Raw genomic sequence first — 23,098 nt, forward strand, 5'->3', positions numbered from 1 at the left:
GAATAAGCCATTCAGAGTTAAAGAGCTTACAGCCACTGCATCTCGGCATCCAGGTGTCACCGTTCCAGTCCCGCGCTGACTGTACATTGAAGTTGATAAATGCTGTATACGCTGCAAGCTGGGCTGCTTTCAATGAGCCATTTATTCTGTGAAGAAGTTTTTGAAAGTCTATAAGATTCTTTTCCAAATCAAAATGTCCTCTTTCTTTTGAAAGATTGCGATAGAGTGCCGTACACTTTCCTGCACTTTAATGCTCGGCAGTAAGCAAAAGTACAAGACTTGTCCTCAGGAGAGATTCAGAGTAGTTCAAAACACTTCATGCACTTTTCAACCATATTTACATATTGTTATTGGTTGTAAATCTAAATTTGGCAGTCATATTTATTTGCACTAAAATCAACAATGTGAACATAAACATTTGCATGCTCTTGTAACCTTCAAAAACATGGTGAATGATCATATGGTGGGGTGTTATGAACCCTTGATCATCTCTGTAATATATTTACTCATCAGATGAGTCATGCAAATGAAGCGGTACATTCAGACTGCAAATCTGCGGTCTCATGGGAAGTGCTGCCAGTGTGATGGCCCATGGCAATCAAATAATGAATAACAACAGTCCAATATTCTTTCATCCCCATAACCAAGCAGAATATGGATTACAAGAATGTGGTTACACGCATTTTAGGTTTTTCTAACTCTGGCAAACCTTGGGCAAGAGAACACCTGTGATAAGTGTGAATTTGGTAGATTTCTACAAGTGTTGGGTCATGCAGAGAACTTCCAAAATAACATCGCACTCTGGATTCTGTCCAATCAGCAACCTGCACACAGTAAGAAACATCTCACACACAATCTCATATATCTTTCACATCTCCTCCTTTAAACACGTCTTGTGTACATTCAGATAGCTTTGTTCCCTGCTCAACTTGAACTGATATAAGAAGGTGCAGGTGTTACTGAAAGGATAAAAAGTTCTTCCCAATGTGCTAACAGAGAACAGAACACAAAGAAATACAATCCGATGATCAATCTAAAATACAAGTACTTCCAAAGAGAATGGAAGTGCATGTTTTGAGATATTGAGGCTTTTTACATTGAAACTGCTAGGTTAGCTGAACCCAGTGTGCAATTATGAAATATTGGAGGATTCTTCTGACTCTCCAAATTAAGATGTGAAAACCCTAACAAAAAGTTTTAAGAGTAGCCTGTATAATTTTTTTCACTTAAAGTAGCCTACATAAGCTGATTCAACAGTTTCAGAAAATATTCTGAAATTACACAAGTTTTGTTAAAAAAGTTCTTAAGATAATTCACGTTTAACTGTGACAGATAATACTATCTTAAAAATAAAAATTATTTTCAAATTTCGAAAGTAGCCTAACTGAATAATTGCGCACACTGACCGATTCAATTAATTTCAGTTAGTAAAATATAATTAGGCAGTGTCATAACAGTCAATTTAATCATCCATCACCCTGGTGTAGGCGTTATGTTTGTTCCCTTGAAATGTAATGATAATGGCTTTTCTTTCCCGCGCTGAACAGCCTACATGTAGGCAGGATCAAGTATTTGAGAAGGGCTCTTGATTGTCGTGAGATCATTCGTCGTCTGTCCAGTGGCTGCAATTGGTCGCATGAACGTTTTTTTCCCCCGGACTCGAGACTAAAGGATGAAATGAGGTGCAGAGCTGAAGAGCTGAGGGAATGGGCGAATAAAGACAGACGAAACACGCACACGGAGAGCGCTGTGAGCCATCCGACCGACGCTGCGAGAAGATACAAGTGAAGTCTGACCATCACAAGAAGCGGGAATTTGGATCACATTTAGATCAAGCGGATTTCATTGAAGCGAATGGTGTGAAAGGTAAGACTGCTGTCGGATTTCATCTGTTAGGCTACATTCTCTACTCATTATCTGATATAACGTTTGGTAAAGCTACACTGTGAGAATTATTCAAGATAAAGACTAGAAAATATATGCGATACATATTTTTTGACTGTTTTGCCACTTTTCTTTGTATTGTTATGCATTTTCTTCAATTTATTTCAGGTAGGCTAATTTAATGTATAGCTAATTTTGGAAAACCTTTTTTTGTTCAATTTATTTCTTACACAATAAACTTAAAAGTGTGTTTAATTACATATATAACACACATTTTTATATATAGCCTATATATATATATTTTTATTTTTTTTAATCGTAAAATATTTCCCCAACTGACGTAAATAGAAGCGCACATAACTTTTCAAATGTTCTTAGAAACAATTTTATAATGGGCTATAGTTTATATAAATAAGTAGGCTTTCTATTATTATTATTATTATTGCTAGTATAATATTCTCTCTAACTGAGAGAGAGAGAGAGAGAGAGAGAGAGAGAATCATAGGGATGTCCCAGACACCACCAATGCTCAAAGAATTGACTTGATGTATCCTACATCTATTTTTAAATTTAGCACGTTTCATCTTTACTGTGCTGTTGAGAATAGAAATGAAGCCAAGGTGAGCGCTTGATGTTTATTTCAGGATTCATCATTCAGTAGCAGGTGAAACAGAGAGAGAGAGATAGAGAGAGGGACAAAGACAGACAACCAAGTGAATTTAACCGTGCATTGTGGGCTTGTTAAAAAAGGCTTCTCTTCTAGTACAAATATTTGAGTGAAACAAAATGCTCGGAGCCTTGATAGCTTGCTTTTCATCCCATTTTACAGAATAAAAAGCATGCTTTGAGATAAATTAATAGTGAAATGCTGATGGACAACCATGTGCCATCCAAACAAGCTTTAATTTAAACGATATTCCATTTAAAAAGGCATATCATGACCAACAACAACAATATATATATAGAGAGAGAGGGAGACGAAGCCATGTGTCACAACAGCTAAGGAATACTGACTTATTGAACTACATACCATAGTCTGCAGCTAACCAGCATAATCTCTTGACCCTAATTTAGACCACTCTCAAGTCAAGTGGGGGTGCCCTCTTGAACAAGCCCAGGCGGCTTCCTCTCTAAACACACGTCAGCCTTCTTATCTGACATGAATGACAGGAGCCGTAGTGGCCTGCTTGTTCTCAGGAACAACAATGGTCCTCAGGAAGCACTTCTCACTGGCTGTCCATCAAAACTCAACAAAGTCTTTACTGTTCTTGACCCGCAGAGACTTTCCCTCCTCCCTCTCTGTGTTTCTGAAATCCCCCTGAGGCTACACAGCTTCAGTGAATTCCTCCACTCACTCTCTGCTTCTCTGCCTCCGTAGGTGCAGGGCAAGCATCACTCACACGGCTATAAGGATGCGGGTGTCGGGATCGAGGATTAAGCTGTGGTGTCCGCTTATCTCGCTGGCACTGATTCAGTTTTTCACCCCTGTTTCGGCTCAAGGTAATTGCTGTCTTCATGGTTCTGAATTGGTATTTGCTCTGGTTTATTGGCTTTTGTGTGGCTGTCTAAAATATGAAATGTTGTCCTAATCATTTAATGCATAATTTAGTCACAATGGCCAGGTTACATTTGAATTCGACCCTTAATGCACCTTCACATCTCCTAAGAGGACTCATTTTAGTATAACGTCCCTCAGTAAGAAAGTAAAAAGAGCTAAAGTGAGTCTTGAGGATTTTAGATGGGATAGAGATGTGGAAAAGCATTTAGTCTAACATCACAGGGGACCACAATGATAATATCCCTCAAGGCAGCTTAAAGGCTTAATTGGTTGCTCTGCTTGGAAGGAGTTTCACATTCCTCTCAGGCCCTGGAGTGAAAGGTGGAGCCTGGATCATCATCTGGAGTGGGAGGTTCTGTTCGGAAGATAAAGTTTGGATTACTCTTTGAAATTTTTTTTGCCTTCACTCTTCTTCCCAGACCAGCACTTGTGTGATGGGCATGTGTAGTCTTTAAATTTATGCCACCTAGAAAGGTTCTTTTCATCCCTCAAATCACTGAAAGCTGTTGGTGTAATTTTAAACTGCTCAGTGGTGCAGCTGAATGGGAATAAACAAACCAAAGACTTTTAGCTAAAGGAATATTCTGGGTTTAATACAAGTTTAGATGAATCGACAGCACTTGCAGCATAATGTTGATAACCATGAAAATTAATTTTGTCTTGTAGCTGCTTTTAAACAAGCAAACATCTGGGTTGTAATGAGGCACTTACAATGGAAGTGAATGGGGCCAATAGATAAAAGCTAAAATACACATTAACACTTTAGTATAGAGACCAATTCTCACTATTAACTAGTTTATTAGTATTTATATAGATTATGGTAATATTCTGCATGACCGTAATCTACATGCCTAATCTAACCCAATACCTAAATTTAACAATTACTAGCTATTAATAAGCAGCAAATTAGGAGTTTATTTAGGCAAAATTCATAGTTAATGGTTTGTTAATGGTGATAATTGGACCTTAAAATAAAGCACATTCTGTCTGAGTAGGTTGGAGTAGTTTTTTGAAGTAGGTTTAAGCATGATTTGTAAACTGATACATTTTGATGTAGGACTTGTAGAAGCAAGCTAAAATGGCATGGTTGCTTCAGCAAATTTGTTTTATCTCGTGTTTGATATCGGTTGGGTTTAGTGTAGGGTTTCATATAGGTGGTATGTTATTTTCAAAAGTGATAGAGCATTAAGCTTTTAGTGCCACTCTCCGGATATTTCATTTCCAAACTTCTGTGATACATAAAATGACCACTTTAATGTTCATCTGTTCTGGAGAAAACTGGATGTGGCTTTTAGTGCACATTTAGGACATTTCAATTTGAAAATGCGAAAAGCATGCAAAAAATGATAAGCTTCAAATTTCCTCTTTTATATCCTCCAAAAATTGGCCATTACATCAGTTTTTGCATTTTATAAAGGCAAAGGATGAGTTGAAATTACTATTTGTTGTAATTAACACTATGCCACAAATGCTATCGGTTGAGCTTAACTTATAGCTTTCGAACCTGCCGTATTCCTATAAAAAATATGTAGAAAACATTGCACTGTTTGTGGGTACTGGATGCGTTGGAGCAAAAGTGATTGCAAATGCTGACAATGCCCTGCTGAGAATGAATGGGTAGAAGCAGTCAGTGATACAAAGCGCTATGATGAGACATTATGAAAGCGTTTTGGAAGGGGCTGTGTTGTGTGCATGATGAAGTTGCGGAAAAATTAAACAAAAGAACTGAAGGTCAACCTTAAACAGTCTGTCTGAAATCTTGTTAAAACTCTCAAACAGTCAAACAAAATAATTCATATTCACAGTTTTAACGTAATTGTTGTTTGGATTTACACAGGCAGTACATCGCTTTAATTAAACAATTAATCTAGATAATGTGTTTTTACACATTGGTGAGATGAGAAATGTAGCCAAGTCTTCCGGATTTTCATTTGGTCCTGCACAGTGTTGGGTAAGTTACTTTCAAAAAGTAATTAATTACAATTACTAATTACATCATCAATATTGTATTTAAATGACTTTACTGATTACTCTGTCTGAAAAGTAACTTAGTTACTCAATAAGTAACTTAATTATTTAAATCGCTAATTAGGCTACATCTTAAAATCCCTATAAACCTTAATAGAAATTAAACTGTTTATTCTTTCAATTTGAGTCAAACATAGAATAGTTTAGCCTTTTAGATTTAACACAACTTTAATACTTAAACATTTTTATAAAAAATGTTAACCTTCTTTGGTTAACAAATATAAATACTCTGCAAAATATCTGAATAACAAAAAAGCTTAAAAGTTAAACAATACATTTCAGTTTGGTAAGATGTTCAGGAAAAGCCCAACTAGTAAAATCTATACAGGTTTATGTAAAAATAACACGTTAACCAATTGTAGGTAATAATAAATTACAGAAATGATATTCTTTTTTTTCATTAAGTTAATTTAGAAAAACGTTTGGAGTATTTTTGTTCGTTAAATATAAGTTTTATATAATGTATAACGACCAAGCGGCCAGCAGCATACAGTGAGCTGATCATAGCCTATGTTTGATCAATTTAGCCTTCTCAAATCATCTCGACTTGCCTAAAATAAAATCTATAGATATACTAAAACAGTTCAAGCATATAACAATGTTTAAACGTTAAACCTGCACTATAATAATAATGTGCACTAACCAAGTTTGTGCGGAGAGTGGAAGCTAAAGCGCGCTCTGCAGGACATGGAGGCAGCAGCTCAAACACTTGCATTTTTTCAGTGGAAACAACTTAAAATAGCCTAGGCCGTCTTTTTTTTTTTTTTTTTCTGATAAAGGTAAGAGTAATACATAATTCGGAACTGTAAAGGGTCTACTTTTATTTGTGTGCACTCACAATATCAACAAAAGGTTAAACAAAGAAAACAAACATGATGCGTTTTCTGCCGTCTCGTCTTGAACAGGAGCGCTTCACAAAAACGAACCGAAGCTGAGCGAATACATGCCTCACAGACATGATAAATATATCTATAGAAAGCTTTAAGTTATCACGTAACGAAAAAAAAAATCGAAAACGAAGTTTTATTATAATCTTAATCATAATCAATAAAGATGCATTTCTCTCTAAAGGCGTCTAATGAGGAGACGGCGAGTCAGGATCAATAACTTCATCCTTGCGACACGGACTCAGAAAACATTAGTTTATTAGTAAATAATTCAAATATGTCCTTACTATTTCCCGCGGACACATTCATGGTCATGTTTGCTGGGGCTTTGCGGCAAGCTTCAGCCTATTGCGTGCATTTGAACGCAGAACTCTTCAGCTGCGCTAAAGTCACTTGTTCTCGCTGCTGCTGCGGGACACTAAACACCGTTGAGCCGCTCTCAGTCGCTGCAGCACGGTCTCGGCTAATACGGGACGGTTGGCAACACTACTTATATGTATCTGAGTATTTAAGGTTTCTCTGTGAATCAGGGAAATCTGAAAGTGAACGAACTGGCGCGCGGAGGGTTAACGCCGCTGCATTCAATTTTATCTTTAGATGGTAAATTTAGATTTCAAATTCAATATTGATTTTAGAACTGTTGAAATTATTTAGTGTATGTAACGCAAGTACTTTATAAGTAACTGTAATTAAATTACCTAAAAATGAACAGTAATTCCTTACTTTACTTTTTCAGTGGATAAGTAATTTAATTACAGTAACGCGTTACTTAGTAACGCATTACACCCAACACTGGTCCTGCATAATTCTTGCTTCTCAGATCTCTGTAAATTTACATCAGATCCAACAGACTTAGATGATCGTAAAGTGCAGAATGTTTCTGACTGCTCCCGCTAAGTAGGCATTAATATTTTAATTCCCTCAACAGCGATTTTTGAGGTTGTAGAAAATAAACGTACAAAAACAAGTGCGGAGCCCTCTGACAGGTGAGTAATTGGAAGCACGATGATAAAAGGACTCAGTGGATTTTGGAGTAAGAACTCTTTGAGTGTCTCCAAAAGGATGAAAGATAACCACATCAAAGGCCTGCGGATTTGTGGGTACGCGTTTCTAACATACAGACGGATACGGGACCTCCTGCTCGTATCTCTCTCGTTTCAAGTTACAAGTCAGCACTTGTCACCCTTAAACCACCATGGCCGTTGTTCCTTACCTCCCCCTCAATCTCTACAGGAGTCTATTTGGCACAAAACCTTTAATCACCAAGAGCCAGGAGACGTGGATACCTGGGTGTGCTAAGACAGTTTTCCAAGAAATATTCTATGAAACTGTCATGGAACTGCTTCCAGAAATCTGTTGTTTTTTCACACCGATGAATGTATTATGTTCTTATTCATTATTCATGGCTCGTGAGCAGAGTTTTAGCATTTCAACATTGTTGGAATTACTTTCTGAGTTGTGTTTCGCATACATTTTTCATTTCCGTCATGGTGTGCAGTACTGAGCTGGCACAACACCACGCTTTTCCCCTCTAAATTCGTACAACCAGGGTGGTTACTTTATACGCAGATGATCTGTTGTGAAAAATGTTCCAAATTCTCTGGATGGCTGGATCTATATCAGTACTCATTTAATCCCACTCACATGAATGACTAAGAATTTTCACTGACACTTTCTATGAATAGAATACAGTTTGGTGTTCCATAACTTTTTTCAAAGCTATGGCACATATACTGTATATTTTTGTGAACTATTAGATATAATAATTATTAGATAAGTTAGGTTTCTTAAGTGTTATTTTATATAGACAAGTTAACTTTGACTCTGTTTAGTTTATTCCCTTTACTTAATTCAGTAGCCAAATTAAAATCGTACTAATATGCAGTTCATTGTAGAAAGAAACTATTTTAATTAATTATTATTTGTAATAAGTGATTCATACACTACGATTCAAAAAGTTGGGGTCGGTTTAAAGTGTTTTTTTTTTTTTTATAAAGAAGTCTCAAGGCTGCATTTATTTGATTAAAAATACAGTAAAACATATTGTGAAAATTATTAAATTTTTAACTAACTCTTTTCAGTTTTATTAATTCTGAAGTTTAATTTACTCCTGTGATCACAAAAAAATAATTTTCATTTGGCATTACTCCAGTTTCAGCTGTCACATAATTCTTCAGAAATCATTCTAATATGCTGATTTGATGCTCAAGAAATATTTTGTAGTATCACCAATGTTGAAAACGGTGCTGATAAACATTTCTGTGTAATTTTAGATTTTGATGCTTTTTTTCTAAATGATTTGATAAATGTAAAGTTCAAAAGAACAGCATTTGTTTATTTTAATGCATCCTTGCTGAATAAAAAATTATTACTTAAAAAAAAAAAGTACAAACTCCAACCTTTTGAATGGTAATGCACACACATTTAATACATTTAATAATTAATATTAGTGTTTAGTCATTTTAGCTGCTGTACAAAATAAATAAATAATCAAACAAACAAACAAATAAAAAAAAAAAAAAAAAAAATGTTGGACCATTTCTATAGCATGATGTAAAGACAAATAAATAATATAATTTATTTGCAAAAACATTTATGTAATTTATATGTAGTCAACTATATATATGGAAAACATAAGTTTATCACTAACCACTATTAAACTGAGAACAGCTTCATTTAGGCTAATCTTTCAGCCCTTTTACTTGCTACCTTGTTACCTGCTGGGTAGATTCCACTTTTGAAGCACAGAAATGTGTTATTGATGGAACTGAATCGTAGTTCCCCAAAGACACATATTGGACAGAGTGTGGTGTGAGTGTCCATGAGAAGCGAGATGTTCACCTCACAGGAAACCCAGCAGTGTTCCGATCCTCAGGTTGGTGCACCTAGATCAGTATTATGTCTTATCTCTGTCTCCTAAACGCCCTGCTTCCAATAGTATGGACCTCTGGGTTTTATTTTTGTATATTTTCCTTTTCTGTTTGTGCCAATGTGGTTTCTTCATATATACTTTACAGTATGTAGTACCTCGGTTTCTTTCTCTGAGCAGAACTGCGGCATGTGAACAACATAAGAACAGAGAAACATTGATTAATCAATGTTTCGTTACCTTCCATGTGGGATGTGTGATGTGTTTGGGTGTGGCGATTTCTCATAGGTCTAACACACAACAACTGATTATGGGTCAGAAGGGTTTATTTACTTCAGTAGAAAATGTTTAGGATTGAATGATGAAAGACGACCTCTAATCAGTTGTTTATGGCTGTAGACACTCATAAACTGAAGTAATATGCTTTGTTGAACTTTTTAAGACTTGTCTTTCTCTTCAACCTCACTGGTATTTAGGATGCTTTAGAAAATAGCAGAAACCTACTTTTCTGACCTTTAAAAGTCACATTCTCTTCTCAATTACCGTCTTGTCATTTTTAATGAGACTGTAACTCTCTGTTCATGATTTTATGTGCATTATGTCGGATGGACAATTAAATAATAATATTAAATCACCTTACATTTCCTAATATTAAACACCTTACAGATTATTATAACCTGAAATTGGACATGGCTGTAAACAAAAGAGTGAGAATATGACTTAAAACATACCTTTCCTTAGATTTTTATCCAAGTACAATTTAAACTCTTATCTGAAAAATATTAAAAATATTTATTTTGTCATCATTTGCACATTTTCAGTTTATAATTCCTTTCTTTCCTTGCAGTTCCAGCTCCAAGAAGACTTCGATTTAAAGTTCTGAGTGCAGGCAAGCTACTTGTCTCATGGAAGGAACCAAAAGGAGAATATGATGGCTACAAATTTATATATAATAGTGAACCAGGTAAGAAGCAATGACAGTAAAACAGCATTTTTTTATTTTATTTTGGATACTATATTATATGCATACAGGTTTGCTTTCTTTTAAATCTGTTATTAATGAAATACAGTCTCTGTTTTAGTCCTTTTCGGCTTTACTTTAGTCTTTAAATGCATTCAGATTTTCTTCACTTCCCTCTGAGAGCTTCGACAGATGTATTTGTTAACCTTGCCAGATCTGAAGGACTCTTTGTTTCTTTACATATTTGACAATAGTCCTTGTCTGGGACTTTAATACAGCTCCTGATAAGACATAAACAGCCAAGGTCACTCTCTGGTTTTATGTAAACCAGGTGCACTGGCCATCAGTTCTGTAAACTCCCCCCTTTGTTAAACACTCACAACCCCTTTTTCTGGGGCAACAATAAGCCATGTCCAAACTCGTTGTTTCTTAGAGCACATTCCCGAGCTCTGTGTATTTTAGGTCTGGGTCCATAGAATAGATATTCATCAGCCAGTTGAGACGTTCCCAACAGATGGGAAAAGCACTCGTTTCAATTATAGCAGCTCATTTGCTGTGTTCCTATGTGCAAAGTGGCATTAATGGGCATGATAATTCTCTCTATTGGCCAGAATTGAGGTATTAAAGTGATGGAACAGGGTTGGATGAGGACAGGTGATAGTTTGCATCAGAGCGGGTCAATGCGACTCTTTTGTGATTGAGGTGAGGAATGTCTGGCTGCGGTACCTGGTCAGAATCAAGGAGGTCAGATGGAGGTTACTGTCTGATCCAGCTGCTTGTATTTATGGTATCTGATGTCAGCTTTGTAAATGTCCAATCTCACAACAACATTGGCGTCCTTAGAAAGGCCTGCAAAATGAAAATGGCAAAGCTCCTAAAATGAAACATATGACAACAAATGACTGTTTTAGTTGAAAAATTCAAAAAAATTTATTCAAAATTAACATGATGCTGACAAAGTTTATGCACTGATTTGCAGTGCAAATGCATTAATGTCAAATTTAAATATTTTAAAATATTTTTCTTTCATATAGTAACTTTTAATTACTGCACCAATGTTCGAAGAGACTGACAGCATAAAATCACCTCTCATTACTAAAGTGGAAGATAAGAAAGAATATACAAATGATGCAACATTGTTTGCTTCCATCCAAAATGGAACCAAAAACTGCTGTACATAACTAATATCTGTCAGAGGTTTAAGCTAATTAGCTTTCGGTATCATCTCACTGCATCTTTAAACCTACTATTAAGGATAACAGTTAAAGAGAAACGAATCAAATTGAACAAATTATTGATTAAATTAATGACGCATCTCAAAATAAGTGAAGCAGGCCATATATAGATGTACTAGAATGAAGGAATGGAGGATGGAGTTTCTCTAAACATTAAGGGCCAGGCGCGATGCAAGTGTTTTTTGCTAGATTCAGTCCAATGCAGTTATCATTTTCACATCCTGCACCACGTTATTTAAATAGCAAATGCATTTGCGCCCATTTGTGCGCCCATGGGCGTGCTGTTCTGAAAACGAGGTGTGTTCAGGTGCATTGTTGGCCTGTTGCTATTTTGAGGCAACTGAAATAGACTATGCCATTGACCAACTAAAACCTGGTCTAAAGTCAATGGTGCAGTAATTTTTTTGTTATTTAAAGAGCACGTTAGTAATATGCACTCTGCTTATTACATACACAGGGACGCGCAGTAGCACATATACATGCCAAATATAAAAAATTAAAGGATTACAATGTAAAAGATTATTATTGTGTAGGCTACATAAATATAAAAATGCCTACATGTCATAATGGATTGTCATTGCATGCGTCAGAATTAGGCTACTTATTTGCTTGTGCACGAGCAGATCCGTTTCCTCTCTGGAGACGTGTTCAGTCTTTGCGCTTGCAAATTCTGCTGGGTAAATAGCGAATCCGCCATAGCGTGAGCGCAACTGGCTCTTAAAGGGAATGGGAGACGAGACTCTGATTGGTTTAATGCACGTTATGCCCAAAACACACCCATTACTCATTAAAAGAATAGGGACAAACCTTATAGACCATGCGCTAGTTGCGCCAACCTTTTTTCCCGTCGATAAACTAGCAAAAGTGGATTCGGACACACCCTGAGTGAACCTGCGCCTTGAACTTTAGACCATGCGCTTAGATCGTTAAAATAGGGCACTAAGTATGTAGATGTGCATGCATGTGTAAATGTTTATAATGATCGTAGTCTGTATTTGTTCCATTGATTTACTATATTGACAATTGTTATGTTATTGATCTGAAAGGTTATATTGTGACATTAATTACTGCGCCTCTAAACCTCCTGCAGTCTTTTATAGGTTTGATCAATATTAATTTACATATCGTCCTCTCTGAAAAATTCCCTCATGGACAGCAACTGTTAGCTGTTAATTTGTTCCAACTTGATGCTGTAATTCTAGTAAACAATTGTATTTGCTTCACATAAATATCACTTTGTGGCCTTATAAGAATATTTTTGCTTGTTTGAAGAAAATGCTGTGTTAATTATGCTTCCCAAACAAAGCTGACAATGTTAAACTAACCAATAATTGCTTAATTTATTTTTGTATTAATTTATACAACAAAACACTGAGAAAATGCATTTTTATTTACATATTGCCATTAACAACCAGTCTGAAAATAGAATAATTTTACAAACTAAAAGTTTGTGTGTGTATATATCATATATAGAGGTCCCCGGTTCATTTTCAAATAGATAACAGCACAATGAAAGTGCAAAAAAAAAGAAAAAGTAACGTCTTTAAGTGATTCGCTTACTGAGTGAGTCTGTTTCAAAGAGCTAACTAATGAGGCCGTTTCGTGAATATTTTTGATTGACTCATCAAAAGAACCATTCATAAGAGTAATTTTTCATCAATCAGATATCTCAGCTTGTGCTGTTCTTCTACAGGAAAGACTGATGTGCACCCTAGCGAGATGATATCACACAAAACCACATTCAGCCTCACACAAAGTGCCCTTAGCCACAAGAAAATGAGAGAGAGAGATGTGAGATGTTGAAGGGAGAGACATTTTTCAAGGTGCTTAATCACTCTTGAAAAAGTACATTCTGGCTCATTGCATCTACGGTACTTTCCTTGCTTTAGAAGTTACATGTTTTCCCCTTGAGCACAAACAAACTAAACACGCGAGTTTTTCCGATTTAAGGATATGTTCAGTAATAGATGTGGTCAAATATGAAAACAGAGTAAGTTATCAAATTTTGCATTGGGATTAAGCACAAATTGATTTCGTATCTATTTTTAGATGTAACTATAGACTATTTTCCCCTCAAAAGCCCTTTGCTCCACTCTTGTTAAAAATCAAAGAGGAGATATTCGTATGCGACAAAGCAATTCTGTCCTTTGGTCTCGTTTAAACAAATGAGAATTGGAGTGCTTTGATGTTGTCGTGAGAACCGGTGACAGTTTGCTGTCTGCAGCAATCTTCTTTTACTTTTCTATGAAGCGTGATGTGCAAAGTCATCAGCAAACTGTGGTTCTCCAGTTCTGACTCCCCCTACTCTGAGTCTAACCCCAATCATGCTCCCACTGCTGCTGAATAAGCAACTTCCACTCCCCTTCAATTGATCTCTCGGCAAGCCACGGGGATTTTAATCAGGATCATTGGTCAGGGATCTGAATTGCAGGGGCAGGCTTCTTCATCACATTGAGGGACTGTGATATGAGTATGCCGCTGTTCAGGCATGACTGATTCAAATGCAATAAATTTTGGTTGCACTTTTTAGTTCATCAATATGCTTTTATGGTTTATTTTATTTTTATTTTCATACATCACGCAAAAATGAAGGTTCTCTCATCATTTACTCACCCTTATGCTGTTCCAGATACACTGTAAAAAGTGAAAGTTGACTTAACTTAAAAAAATTGAGGAAACCCGTTGCCTTAAAATTATTAAGTACATAATAATAAAAAAAGTTAAGTGAACTTGACAATTCAATTAACTTATTTTTTTAATTATCATTTACTTAAAAAATTTTAAGGCAATGGGTTTCCTCAATTTTTTTAAGTTAAGTCAACTTATCACTTTTACAGTGTATATATGACTTTCTTCTATGGAACACAGATGGAATGTGGAACCCTCAAAGCTGATGCTTCAAAAACCACACAAAACAAACACAACGGTAATCCATACAACACCAGTTTGATGAATCAGCTGTGTTTCCATCCACCTATTTTTATGCGCATTTTTGACTATCGCATTAAAAAAACGCTGGATGGAAACGCCAAGATGTGCATAAATTCAAAAAATGTGCGTAAAAAACCTAAGTGCACATTTGAGTAGGATAAACTTTTTATCCGATAAGAAAAAATGCGCATATGCGCTATGATGGAAACACATTTACCAAATAAATTAATCGATGCGCATTAAAAAAGACATGTGACTTTGTGCTATGAGACGGGATAACTTTGACTAGCAGCAGACCGATCTCGTTCACAGCATCTATATGTTGTTATGGTCATTCTGAAATGCATGAGCAAAGTCTGTTGTCAAATTATTTCTGTATAATTGTCTTACATGACTATGTTCCCAAACAGCAGGCATCCACCTCCGAAAGCAATGACTGCATTTATTGTGTTTTGTCTGCTCGCTCTGAGGCGCAAGTAATTTATAGTATATGAAAATTATTATATTCAGTGGCTTCTCCTAGTTTTCTTAGTGATATTTAGTGCCAGTTTACCAGGAAGTGACGATTTTGTTCTCTTTGTCTCGTTGGATGGAAACGGTGCTTTATTCGCAAATATTTTATGCAATATTCCAGTTTTGCGCATAAGTTAAATTCAAATCTTTGGATGGAAACATAGCTAATGTAATGGCAGCGAAACAACTGATTCACTTTTTTTTAACAGATTCACTTTTTAACTATAAACCATCATAAGTTCATGCTTGATGTACAGTAAATGTCAGAGTTTCACAGCACTCCTATGATACGCTTTACAACATGTTGATGTTTATATTACGTCATGTGTGAACACAAGAATGTGCATGTGACAGTTGGCTGGAAGCAATGGTTTATTGTTTAAAAAGTCAAAAATATTGGTGATTTTCTCTCACACACCTATCATTTTGCTTCAGAAAATATTGATTCATCAACTGGGGTCCTATGGATTACAGTCGTGTTCGTTTTGTGTGGTTTTTGAAGCATCAACTTTGAGATTTTCACTCAATCGCAGTATATGGGCTCACAGAGATGAACTATTTTCCTAAAATTCTCTGTTTGTGTTCATTTGACAAAAGAAAGAGTCAAAATATCTGAGTCAGCATGAGAGTGAGCAAATGAAAGTGAGAAAATGTTAATTTTTGGGTGGAGTATCCCTTTAGGTTAGTGAAAGTTGTCATTCCTTCTCAGTTCACAAAATTACCAAAAGCAAACATTTTTTTGAAGTCATAATCACAAACTTTGTCACCAGACAGGGATGTCATGAAGCAAGAGAGATGAGTTTGTGGCCAAGACCTTTTTAGAACAGACTATTTGTCACTGTCAATACTGCAAACAAACTTCATGAAGTTGTTTGCTGTGCAATGGCCATAAAGCATCCACCCACAGATTGTATTTGGGTGATAACTTGGCATCACAACTCACCAGACCAGTGCTATTTCTCCTCTGGCTCAGAGCAAAGCTACTTTGGACAGATTGTTTATTAGTTTGTTTTGGACATTATATGTTTGCTTTTGCATTAGAGAACTTGGATCAGTTTGGAAGTCTGTTCTTTTAGATGTCTGAGGGACAGATTTTGGGATGCCCATTTTTATGTCTGTTAGTCTGTGCCTGTCTATTCTGTATTCAAGAACATGCTTATTATTGTTTAATTCATCAAGAAATGTCAGTGTTTTTTAAATCATTAATGGACAGTCTATCTATCGACAACTTTGTCAACCAGACGAGACTTTTCACCAAGAAAATTCTCAGAACAGATTCTTTGAGTTCATATGAACTCCAGTCATATGATTCTTCAGAAATCATTCTAATATTCTGATTTTCTGCTCAAGCAATATTTATTATTATTATGTTGAAAACAGCTGGGTAGAATTTTTTCAGATTTCTTTGCTGAATAGAAAGTTGAGAAAAACAGAATTGATCTGAAATAGAAATCTTTTGGAACATTTTAAATGTCTCTATCATCACTTTTGATCAATTTAATGCATCCTTGCTAAATAAAAGTATTAATTTTTATAACCCCCCCCTGATCTTTGGATCTTTCTATTCATCCAAGAACCCTGAAAAAAATGACTCAACTGTTTTAAATATTGATAATAATAATAATTATTATAATAATGTTTCTTGAACAGCAAATCAGCATATTAGAATGATTTCTGAAGGATCAAATTTATTAAAATTTAGCTTTGATCACAGAAATAAATTACATTTTAAAATATACTCAAATAGAAATCAGTTATTTTAAATAGCATTTTCACAATTTTACTGCTTTTGTTGTATTTTGGATCAAATAAATGCAGGCTTGGTGAGCAGAAGAGTATTCTTTAAAAAAACAATAAAAATCTTACTGTTCAAAAACTTTTGACTGTGTAAATATAGGAATTTATGAAGTGATTCATTTATTCATTATTTTTCATGATTTTATTCAGCAATAGCAATATCACTAAGAGCATTATTCCCTTCTGACATTGCATCTAAAGAAATGCTTGGCATTGGCAGTGAGACAATAAAGAACAGGCTTTGATGGGTTTCTGAGAAGAAACAGGCATACGAGACAGTGCATACTAACCATCCTCTCTGTGATTTCTCTGATTTGTGTCTGATGACAGGTGGGGAAACAACCGAGTTGCAAATTGCAAGGGGAGAGAATAAAGCAATAATAAAGGATTTTAATCCCAGGAAGGAATATTCCGTCAAGGTTATAGCTGTGAGTGGAAACCTGCACAGCCGAGCACTTCAGGGAAAATATACTGGTACGAAATACCTTGTTTCTTTGAAGCAATCCCGCTGAAACGGATTGCAACTGAAAATAATGTGTTTGATTTGTAGTCTCCTGTGAGTTTCAAGAAAACAATAAAAAAATTTGTGCCTTGAAAATAACAGCATCAGTTTTGCATAGTAACACCGTGTATACAAATATACAGGGCTTACATGTTTAAGAATGAGTTATTCATATACTGATATTAAAAATATTAGATGATTCTAACTGTATATTTAGTTAAAGTTATACACGGTATGTTATACATGTATGAGTATTTTGGACTTGATTAATTCCTCACGTCTCTTCAGCAGAAGACCAGAGCAGTGATGGAGACACCACTCAACCTCAAAGACTGAAAGATCCTGGACCTGTGGATGAGGGCAATGAGATCTCAGGAGGTAAAGCCAAAGTTTAACCTCCCCAGATGTTTTTATTGATCAGACGTTGCTCGTTCACAGCATAGGAGCCTTAAAAAGATAGTTCATCCCAAAGTAAAAATTACCCCATGATTTACTCACCCTAATGCCATATGTATATGACTGTCTTCTTTCAGAGGAATACAGTCGTAGTTATATTAAAAAATGTCCTGGCTCTTACAAACTTTATATTGGCAGTCAGAGGCATCATGCACGTGCCCCCTCAGATTTTTGAGCCAAGTGGATTTTGAATGTAGCTTCCAAAAGACAAAAAATTGCCGATTAATATTTTTTATATTTGATACAATCACACCGGCATGATTATAACGTTCAGTGCGTCAAATCATCAGCTGCTAAATTCAATTCTGCGTTGAGCCAGATACAGATGTGTTTTTACAGCACTATGCATTATAACCAATCACACACGATGCTGTTGGGCTTTTTGAATGCAATGACCAATCATAGGTGTTCAGATGAGTCATCGTTAAAATGTCTGCGTTTTCTTCACTCGCTCGCTGACTGAATACATCTTTCTGGCGAATTCTCTCGTCAGAAACAACAAAGTGCAAATGTGTGTACGAATCTGTAAGATATTAATTTCATAGTGTAAACAGCTTCAGTGATTTTAATGGGAGTTTTTGAGAGTGCTTGAACTAGACTGTCAGTGAAAATGTTCTTTACTCTCTTTCTGTACAATGAAAGTGTTATGATTAGTAGCTTAACTTGCAATGTTTTTATTCACATTAACTTCCAATGTTAAATTCACATTAAATATAAAATCAGTTGTATTAAAAATATGTTATGGCATGACACCCATAAACAGACAGGTTTTTATGCATAGTTTAGATTACATTATTAGGTTACTTTGACCACCCACTATCAACATAATCTATAAAGGTGAGAATCAAGATATTTCATGGTATGAGTTTGGGAATGTTTCGAATAAAAAGGAAAAAATACATAAAACATAAGTGCAGTTGTGGCTGCTAGAGATTACAGTTTATAAAGTTTATAAAGTTTTAAATTTGGATATTTTTCTTACACAAATGCATCACTTTGCTTCAGAAGCCCTTTATTAACCCCCCAGAGCCGTGTGGAGTACTTTTAATAAGGATAGATGCTGATTTTTTGGGCTTCAAAATCTCGACCCCCATTCACTGCCATTATAAAGTTTGGAAGAGCCAGGGTATTTTTTAATATAACTCCGACTGTATTCATCTGAAAGAAGAAAATCATTTACACCTAGGATGGCTTGAGGGTGAGTAATTCATGGGGTAATTTTCATTTTTGGGTGAGCTATGCCTTTAATGGAGTTCTCAGGATTTTTCTTTCTACAGTATGTATCAACATCGTTTCAGATGTTGAAAGTCTTTAGGAGAAATGAACATGAAGTAATTATTTCAAACAATTATAGACAATCCGTTTGCATAAGAAAATGTAACTGTTTTATGAATTGGTCATTTTGTTTGAATTCATAGGATTTGACTTGTATGAAAACATTATTTTTAGTAAAAACTAAGCATTAAGATCCACCCCTAAACCTAACTGTCAATGGGACATAAGCAAATTATGTGAAATTTGCCTCTAAATTGCTAAAAAGTAAAGTGGCTATTAGGGATGCACGATATATTGACCACCATATCGGTATCGGCCGATAAATGTACATTTTTCTGTTATCGTTATCGAACCGATAAGAAAATAAAAAAAAAAAAGCATTATTTCCTGCAGAGGCACTTCAGATGCGAACTGTTCGCCATGATGGTTTTTAATTGCTTTAAATATTATTGGAAAAAGTCATTTCAAAAAGGAAAATACAGTGAAGTGCAACATGTGCAGGGCAAGTCTGTCATATTATAATGAGAACCTTACTGTTAAATAATGAATGGAGTCTTTGTGCGCCTGTGTTTTAGCGTGTTGTTACGGGAAGAGCGCATTCACAACGGAGCTACACATTCATGACTAGCACAGTTAAGTTTGCTTGTGCATTTGTAGGCTTTTGTGCAATTGTAGGGTGTAATATTGTGTTTATCTTATGCATATATATCTGATTTATGTCATAGGCCTATAGAATTCGTTTGGTTAAGCTAATAGAGCATTAATACAGCGCTTCAGTGATCATCTCATGCAGCTCAAACAGCAGCGCACAACATTAATAACTACGCTATGTTAATAACGCTTTTGTGCATATATAAGTTATAATATTATGTTTATGTTGTATAAATAATAAGCTCTTCAGTTTACTGGTGTTCATTCAGCTCTTCAGCAGCGCACGCAGCTAAAACTGCATATGCTGCTCTTTGAAACAGTGGTATTAATTTAAGATACTACTTTTTCAAAATCATTATTTTAATAATAATAACCACCACTTTTATTTTTATCTTATTTTCATCAACAGTATGGTTTAATTAAAATAACTGAATTGTCGGTGCAGAGGCTATTCCGTTTAATATATCCATGGCACATTATTTTTTATATTTTTTTATTTATATATATTTTTTAACATGTATGTTGTCCAGTGACTTGTTTGCATTATTTAAGCATCGTTTTATTTATTTGTGAGGCTGCTTTATGATCTGATTTATGTTTAAGTGTTTGGTAACACTTTATAATAACTGCACACTATGAATCATTAGTTAAGCATTAGTAAATAGTCAGTTCATCCTTTATAAAGCATTGTTCCAACATTAATAGGCATTAGTAAGCAGTTTATAAATACAGCTATAAATGTTTTGTTCTTGAGCATATCTATAATGTTTAATAATTGTATTTTCATACTTTATTAATGATCAATTTATCATTTCTAAATTATTACGTTATTTACAAACCAATTATTTAGGAGTTGTCAGTGGTTCATAAGATCATTTGTGAGTAAATAATTAATAAACTATTTAAATGGACATTTGTAAATCTTATTATTTAGACACATGGTAATAGTTGCTCAGTGTGTTAATAAATGCTTTATTAACACATATTCCTGCTGTAATTCATGATTAAGTCAGGTAGTTATAAAACATTTAGTAGTTGCCAGCCATCTATTTTTGTGAGCTCATCTAAAGTGAGGACTATTGATAGCTTGTAAAGCATTTACAAAGGAGTTTTAAAGGCTCATTTATCTTCCAAACACAAAAGTTAAACAAGCACAACACAGAGGGATACAGAACACAGAAATATTTTTTCAAACTGTACAACTCTACGCTTGATAAAAAATGAAAAATAAACCTCTGCAATTTCATAGAAAAAAATAAAAATAAAATAAAAATTCAAGTGTACAGTTGTACAGTTTCATTTTATTGTATTTATTTATTTGCATCTTGAAATAAATATTTCTGAGTTCTTTATCCCTCTGTGTTTTGTTTGTTTATTTATTTATTTTTCTGTTAGGAAGATAACTGAGCCTTTAAATCTCCTTTGTAATAGTTATGCTCCTAAATCAAGAACAAGGCATTTATAGCTGTATTTATAAACTGCTTACTAATGAATATTAATGTTGGGACAATGCTTTATAAAGGATGAACTGACTGTTTACTCATGCTTACCTAATGATTCATAGCGTGCAGTTATTATAAAGTGTTACCAAGTGTTTAATGCTTTTAATGGTGAGACTTTTTTGTAATCAGGCTCAAAAATTATATAAAATTTGGATTTAGATTTATCGGCCAACATATCGGTTATCGGCTTTCATTTATAAAGAATTATCGGTATTGGCCAAAATTTTCATGTCGGTGCATCCCTAATGGCTATGAATTGCGCCGAATAGTATATTGGTAAAAGTTGTGAAATTTATAGCTCAGATTAATTTCTTCCTAGCCTTGAGAGAATTTGTTGGGAAATATTTAAGTTCATATTCAAATCTCAAATTCTGGCAAACTTTGGTATCTTGAGACACACTTTGTGAATGTGACGTTGAAGCTCTTGAGAAAAGATGAGACTCTTTTTCTCAGGAGAAAACTTATGCAATACATGAAAATATCCATTCACTCATTTCAGAGAAAACTGAGATATTAAAGACAAATCTCTTGTGGTTTTTCCTTTCTATCGGCTCTTCTCTTGTGGGTCTTCCTTTCCAAAATCACTTTTCCTTTTATCTTTCACTTTATAACATTATAAGCTATATGAATTTCTCCTTACGTTCTTTTGAGACTTATTATTGCTGTTTTTCCTGTGAGAGCTGCCCTCCTGTCAAGATATTTCAGCCGCGCTGCTGTCAATGATGTATAAGAACTGAAACTAGCTGAAGTTGCAGGGGGCATCTCTCTGTAGATCCCATCATCGCCGGTTTTTATGTCCCTGGCATACTTGACAAAATGAGCATGTTCAGGAAGTCAAAGTCAAAGATGATGTTCCAGTCTGAAAGTTTCTGCTGATGTCTCTCAGTGCCAGACCTTACTATCTCAGCCCAGTCCAATATCACAGCAATTTGCTACAATTCTGAAGGCATTAGTGTATACAAAGGAATATATGCTGGAGTTTTGACCAGAAAGCTATGTTACAAAGTACAGATGAAACCGAGGAGGTTGAATGCGAGGGTAAGGTTTCTGAGCTCATGGTTGACTGTGCAAGAGACGTGTCTCCAGCCCTTCTCGTTTGGCTTTTTGCTCAGCTCAAAAGAGAGATTCGGCTTTGTTTAGCCGTGAACATTGATGTTTAGTGGGTGTAAAAACAGCCCAGGCTGCTTGGAGGCTGAAATGTGCTCTTGAGTGAAGCATTTAACTCGGGGTCCCTCTGTAGGACGGCTTTTGTGCTACGTGGTCTCGCATCTGTTGTTCGGAGTCTTTAATTTAGGACACCTCTGTGTGCCTGCCAAGTGGCAGAGGTTTGAAATTGGTATGGCTCACACAGACCTTAGCTGTCCTGTTTTCCTCTTCAGACTGCCGTCAGAGTTGGCAGGATTTGGCACACGGACTCCAAGTGGGTGGTGGAGCTCCAAGTGGGTGATTCTGTTCAGTTCTGTTAAGAATGACTGCACGCTTTGATTATGACTGAGCACTAATTTGATTCTCTACTTAAGATCTCATTAGCGCAGAATAACAATGAGATAATATTTCAAAGCGAGAACTTGATGATGGGAATTGCCACAAGAGGGTTATCGCTGGCGCAAGGCATATTCAGACAGATAGATGATGTCCTGCTGCCCGTATCTGTGTGTGTGTGTGTGTGCTGGTGGGATGGGATGGTGGGCTATCACAAAATCAGACTCTTCTTTGATGTGCCATCCCTGGGAATGTGTCCAAGCAGGCAGAGTGAAAGTACATGGTTATCTGAGGATCTGTGCCATCAGTGTGGGCTGTGAAATGGCACTTTGAGCTCAACAAAAAGGTCAGATTTTTATATCTCTTCCCAATCTTCTTATTCACAAATGAGCGTTTCCAGAAGCAAATTGAAAGGTGGCATAAACACAAAGCTGTTGCTTTTTATCTTCTCACCAAACAGGTCTTTATGGGATGTCTGTAATTGTGATTCATGCTCAACATCTGTGGGTATATATGAGACTTGCATGAGAATTGTAGCTGGCTGAGCAAATTACAATTTTGCAGTCA

General features: G+C 35.5%; 1 protein-coding gene across 4 annotated transcripts in view; it reads left to right on the top strand.

The window, feature by feature from the left end:
* The first annotated feature begins 1,522 nt into the window (after nt 1-1,522).
* col14a1a (collagen, type XIV, alpha 1a) overlaps nt 1,523-23,098 on the top strand; it is a 128,029-nt gene continuing 106,453 nt past the window's right edge. For 3 of the 4 annotated variants that reach the window (XM_058747747.1, XM_058747749.1, XM_058747750.1), the window contains exons 1-5: nt 1,523-1,866; nt 3,263-3,384; nt 10,074-10,190; nt 16,994-17,137; nt 17,454-17,543. In XM_058747747.1, coding sequence (XP_058603730.1) covers nt 3,297-3,384; nt 10,074-10,190; nt 16,994-17,137; nt 17,454-17,543 — 439 coding nt within the window. In that variant the 5' untranslated portion in view covers nt 1,523-1,866; nt 3,263-3,296. The remainder of the gene's footprint in view (nt 1,867-3,262; nt 3,385-10,073; nt 10,191-16,993; nt 17,138-17,453; nt 17,544-23,098) is intronic. The other variant, XM_058747748.1, reaches the window with a different exon arrangement.

The sequence above is a fragment of the Onychostoma macrolepis genome, chromosome 16 (genome assembly GCF_012432095.1).
Source record: "Onychostoma macrolepis isolate SWU-2019 chromosome 16, ASM1243209v1, whole genome shotgun sequence".
Classification (NCBI taxonomy): domain Eukaryota; kingdom Metazoa; phylum Chordata; class Actinopteri; order Cypriniformes; family Cyprinidae; genus Onychostoma; species Onychostoma macrolepis.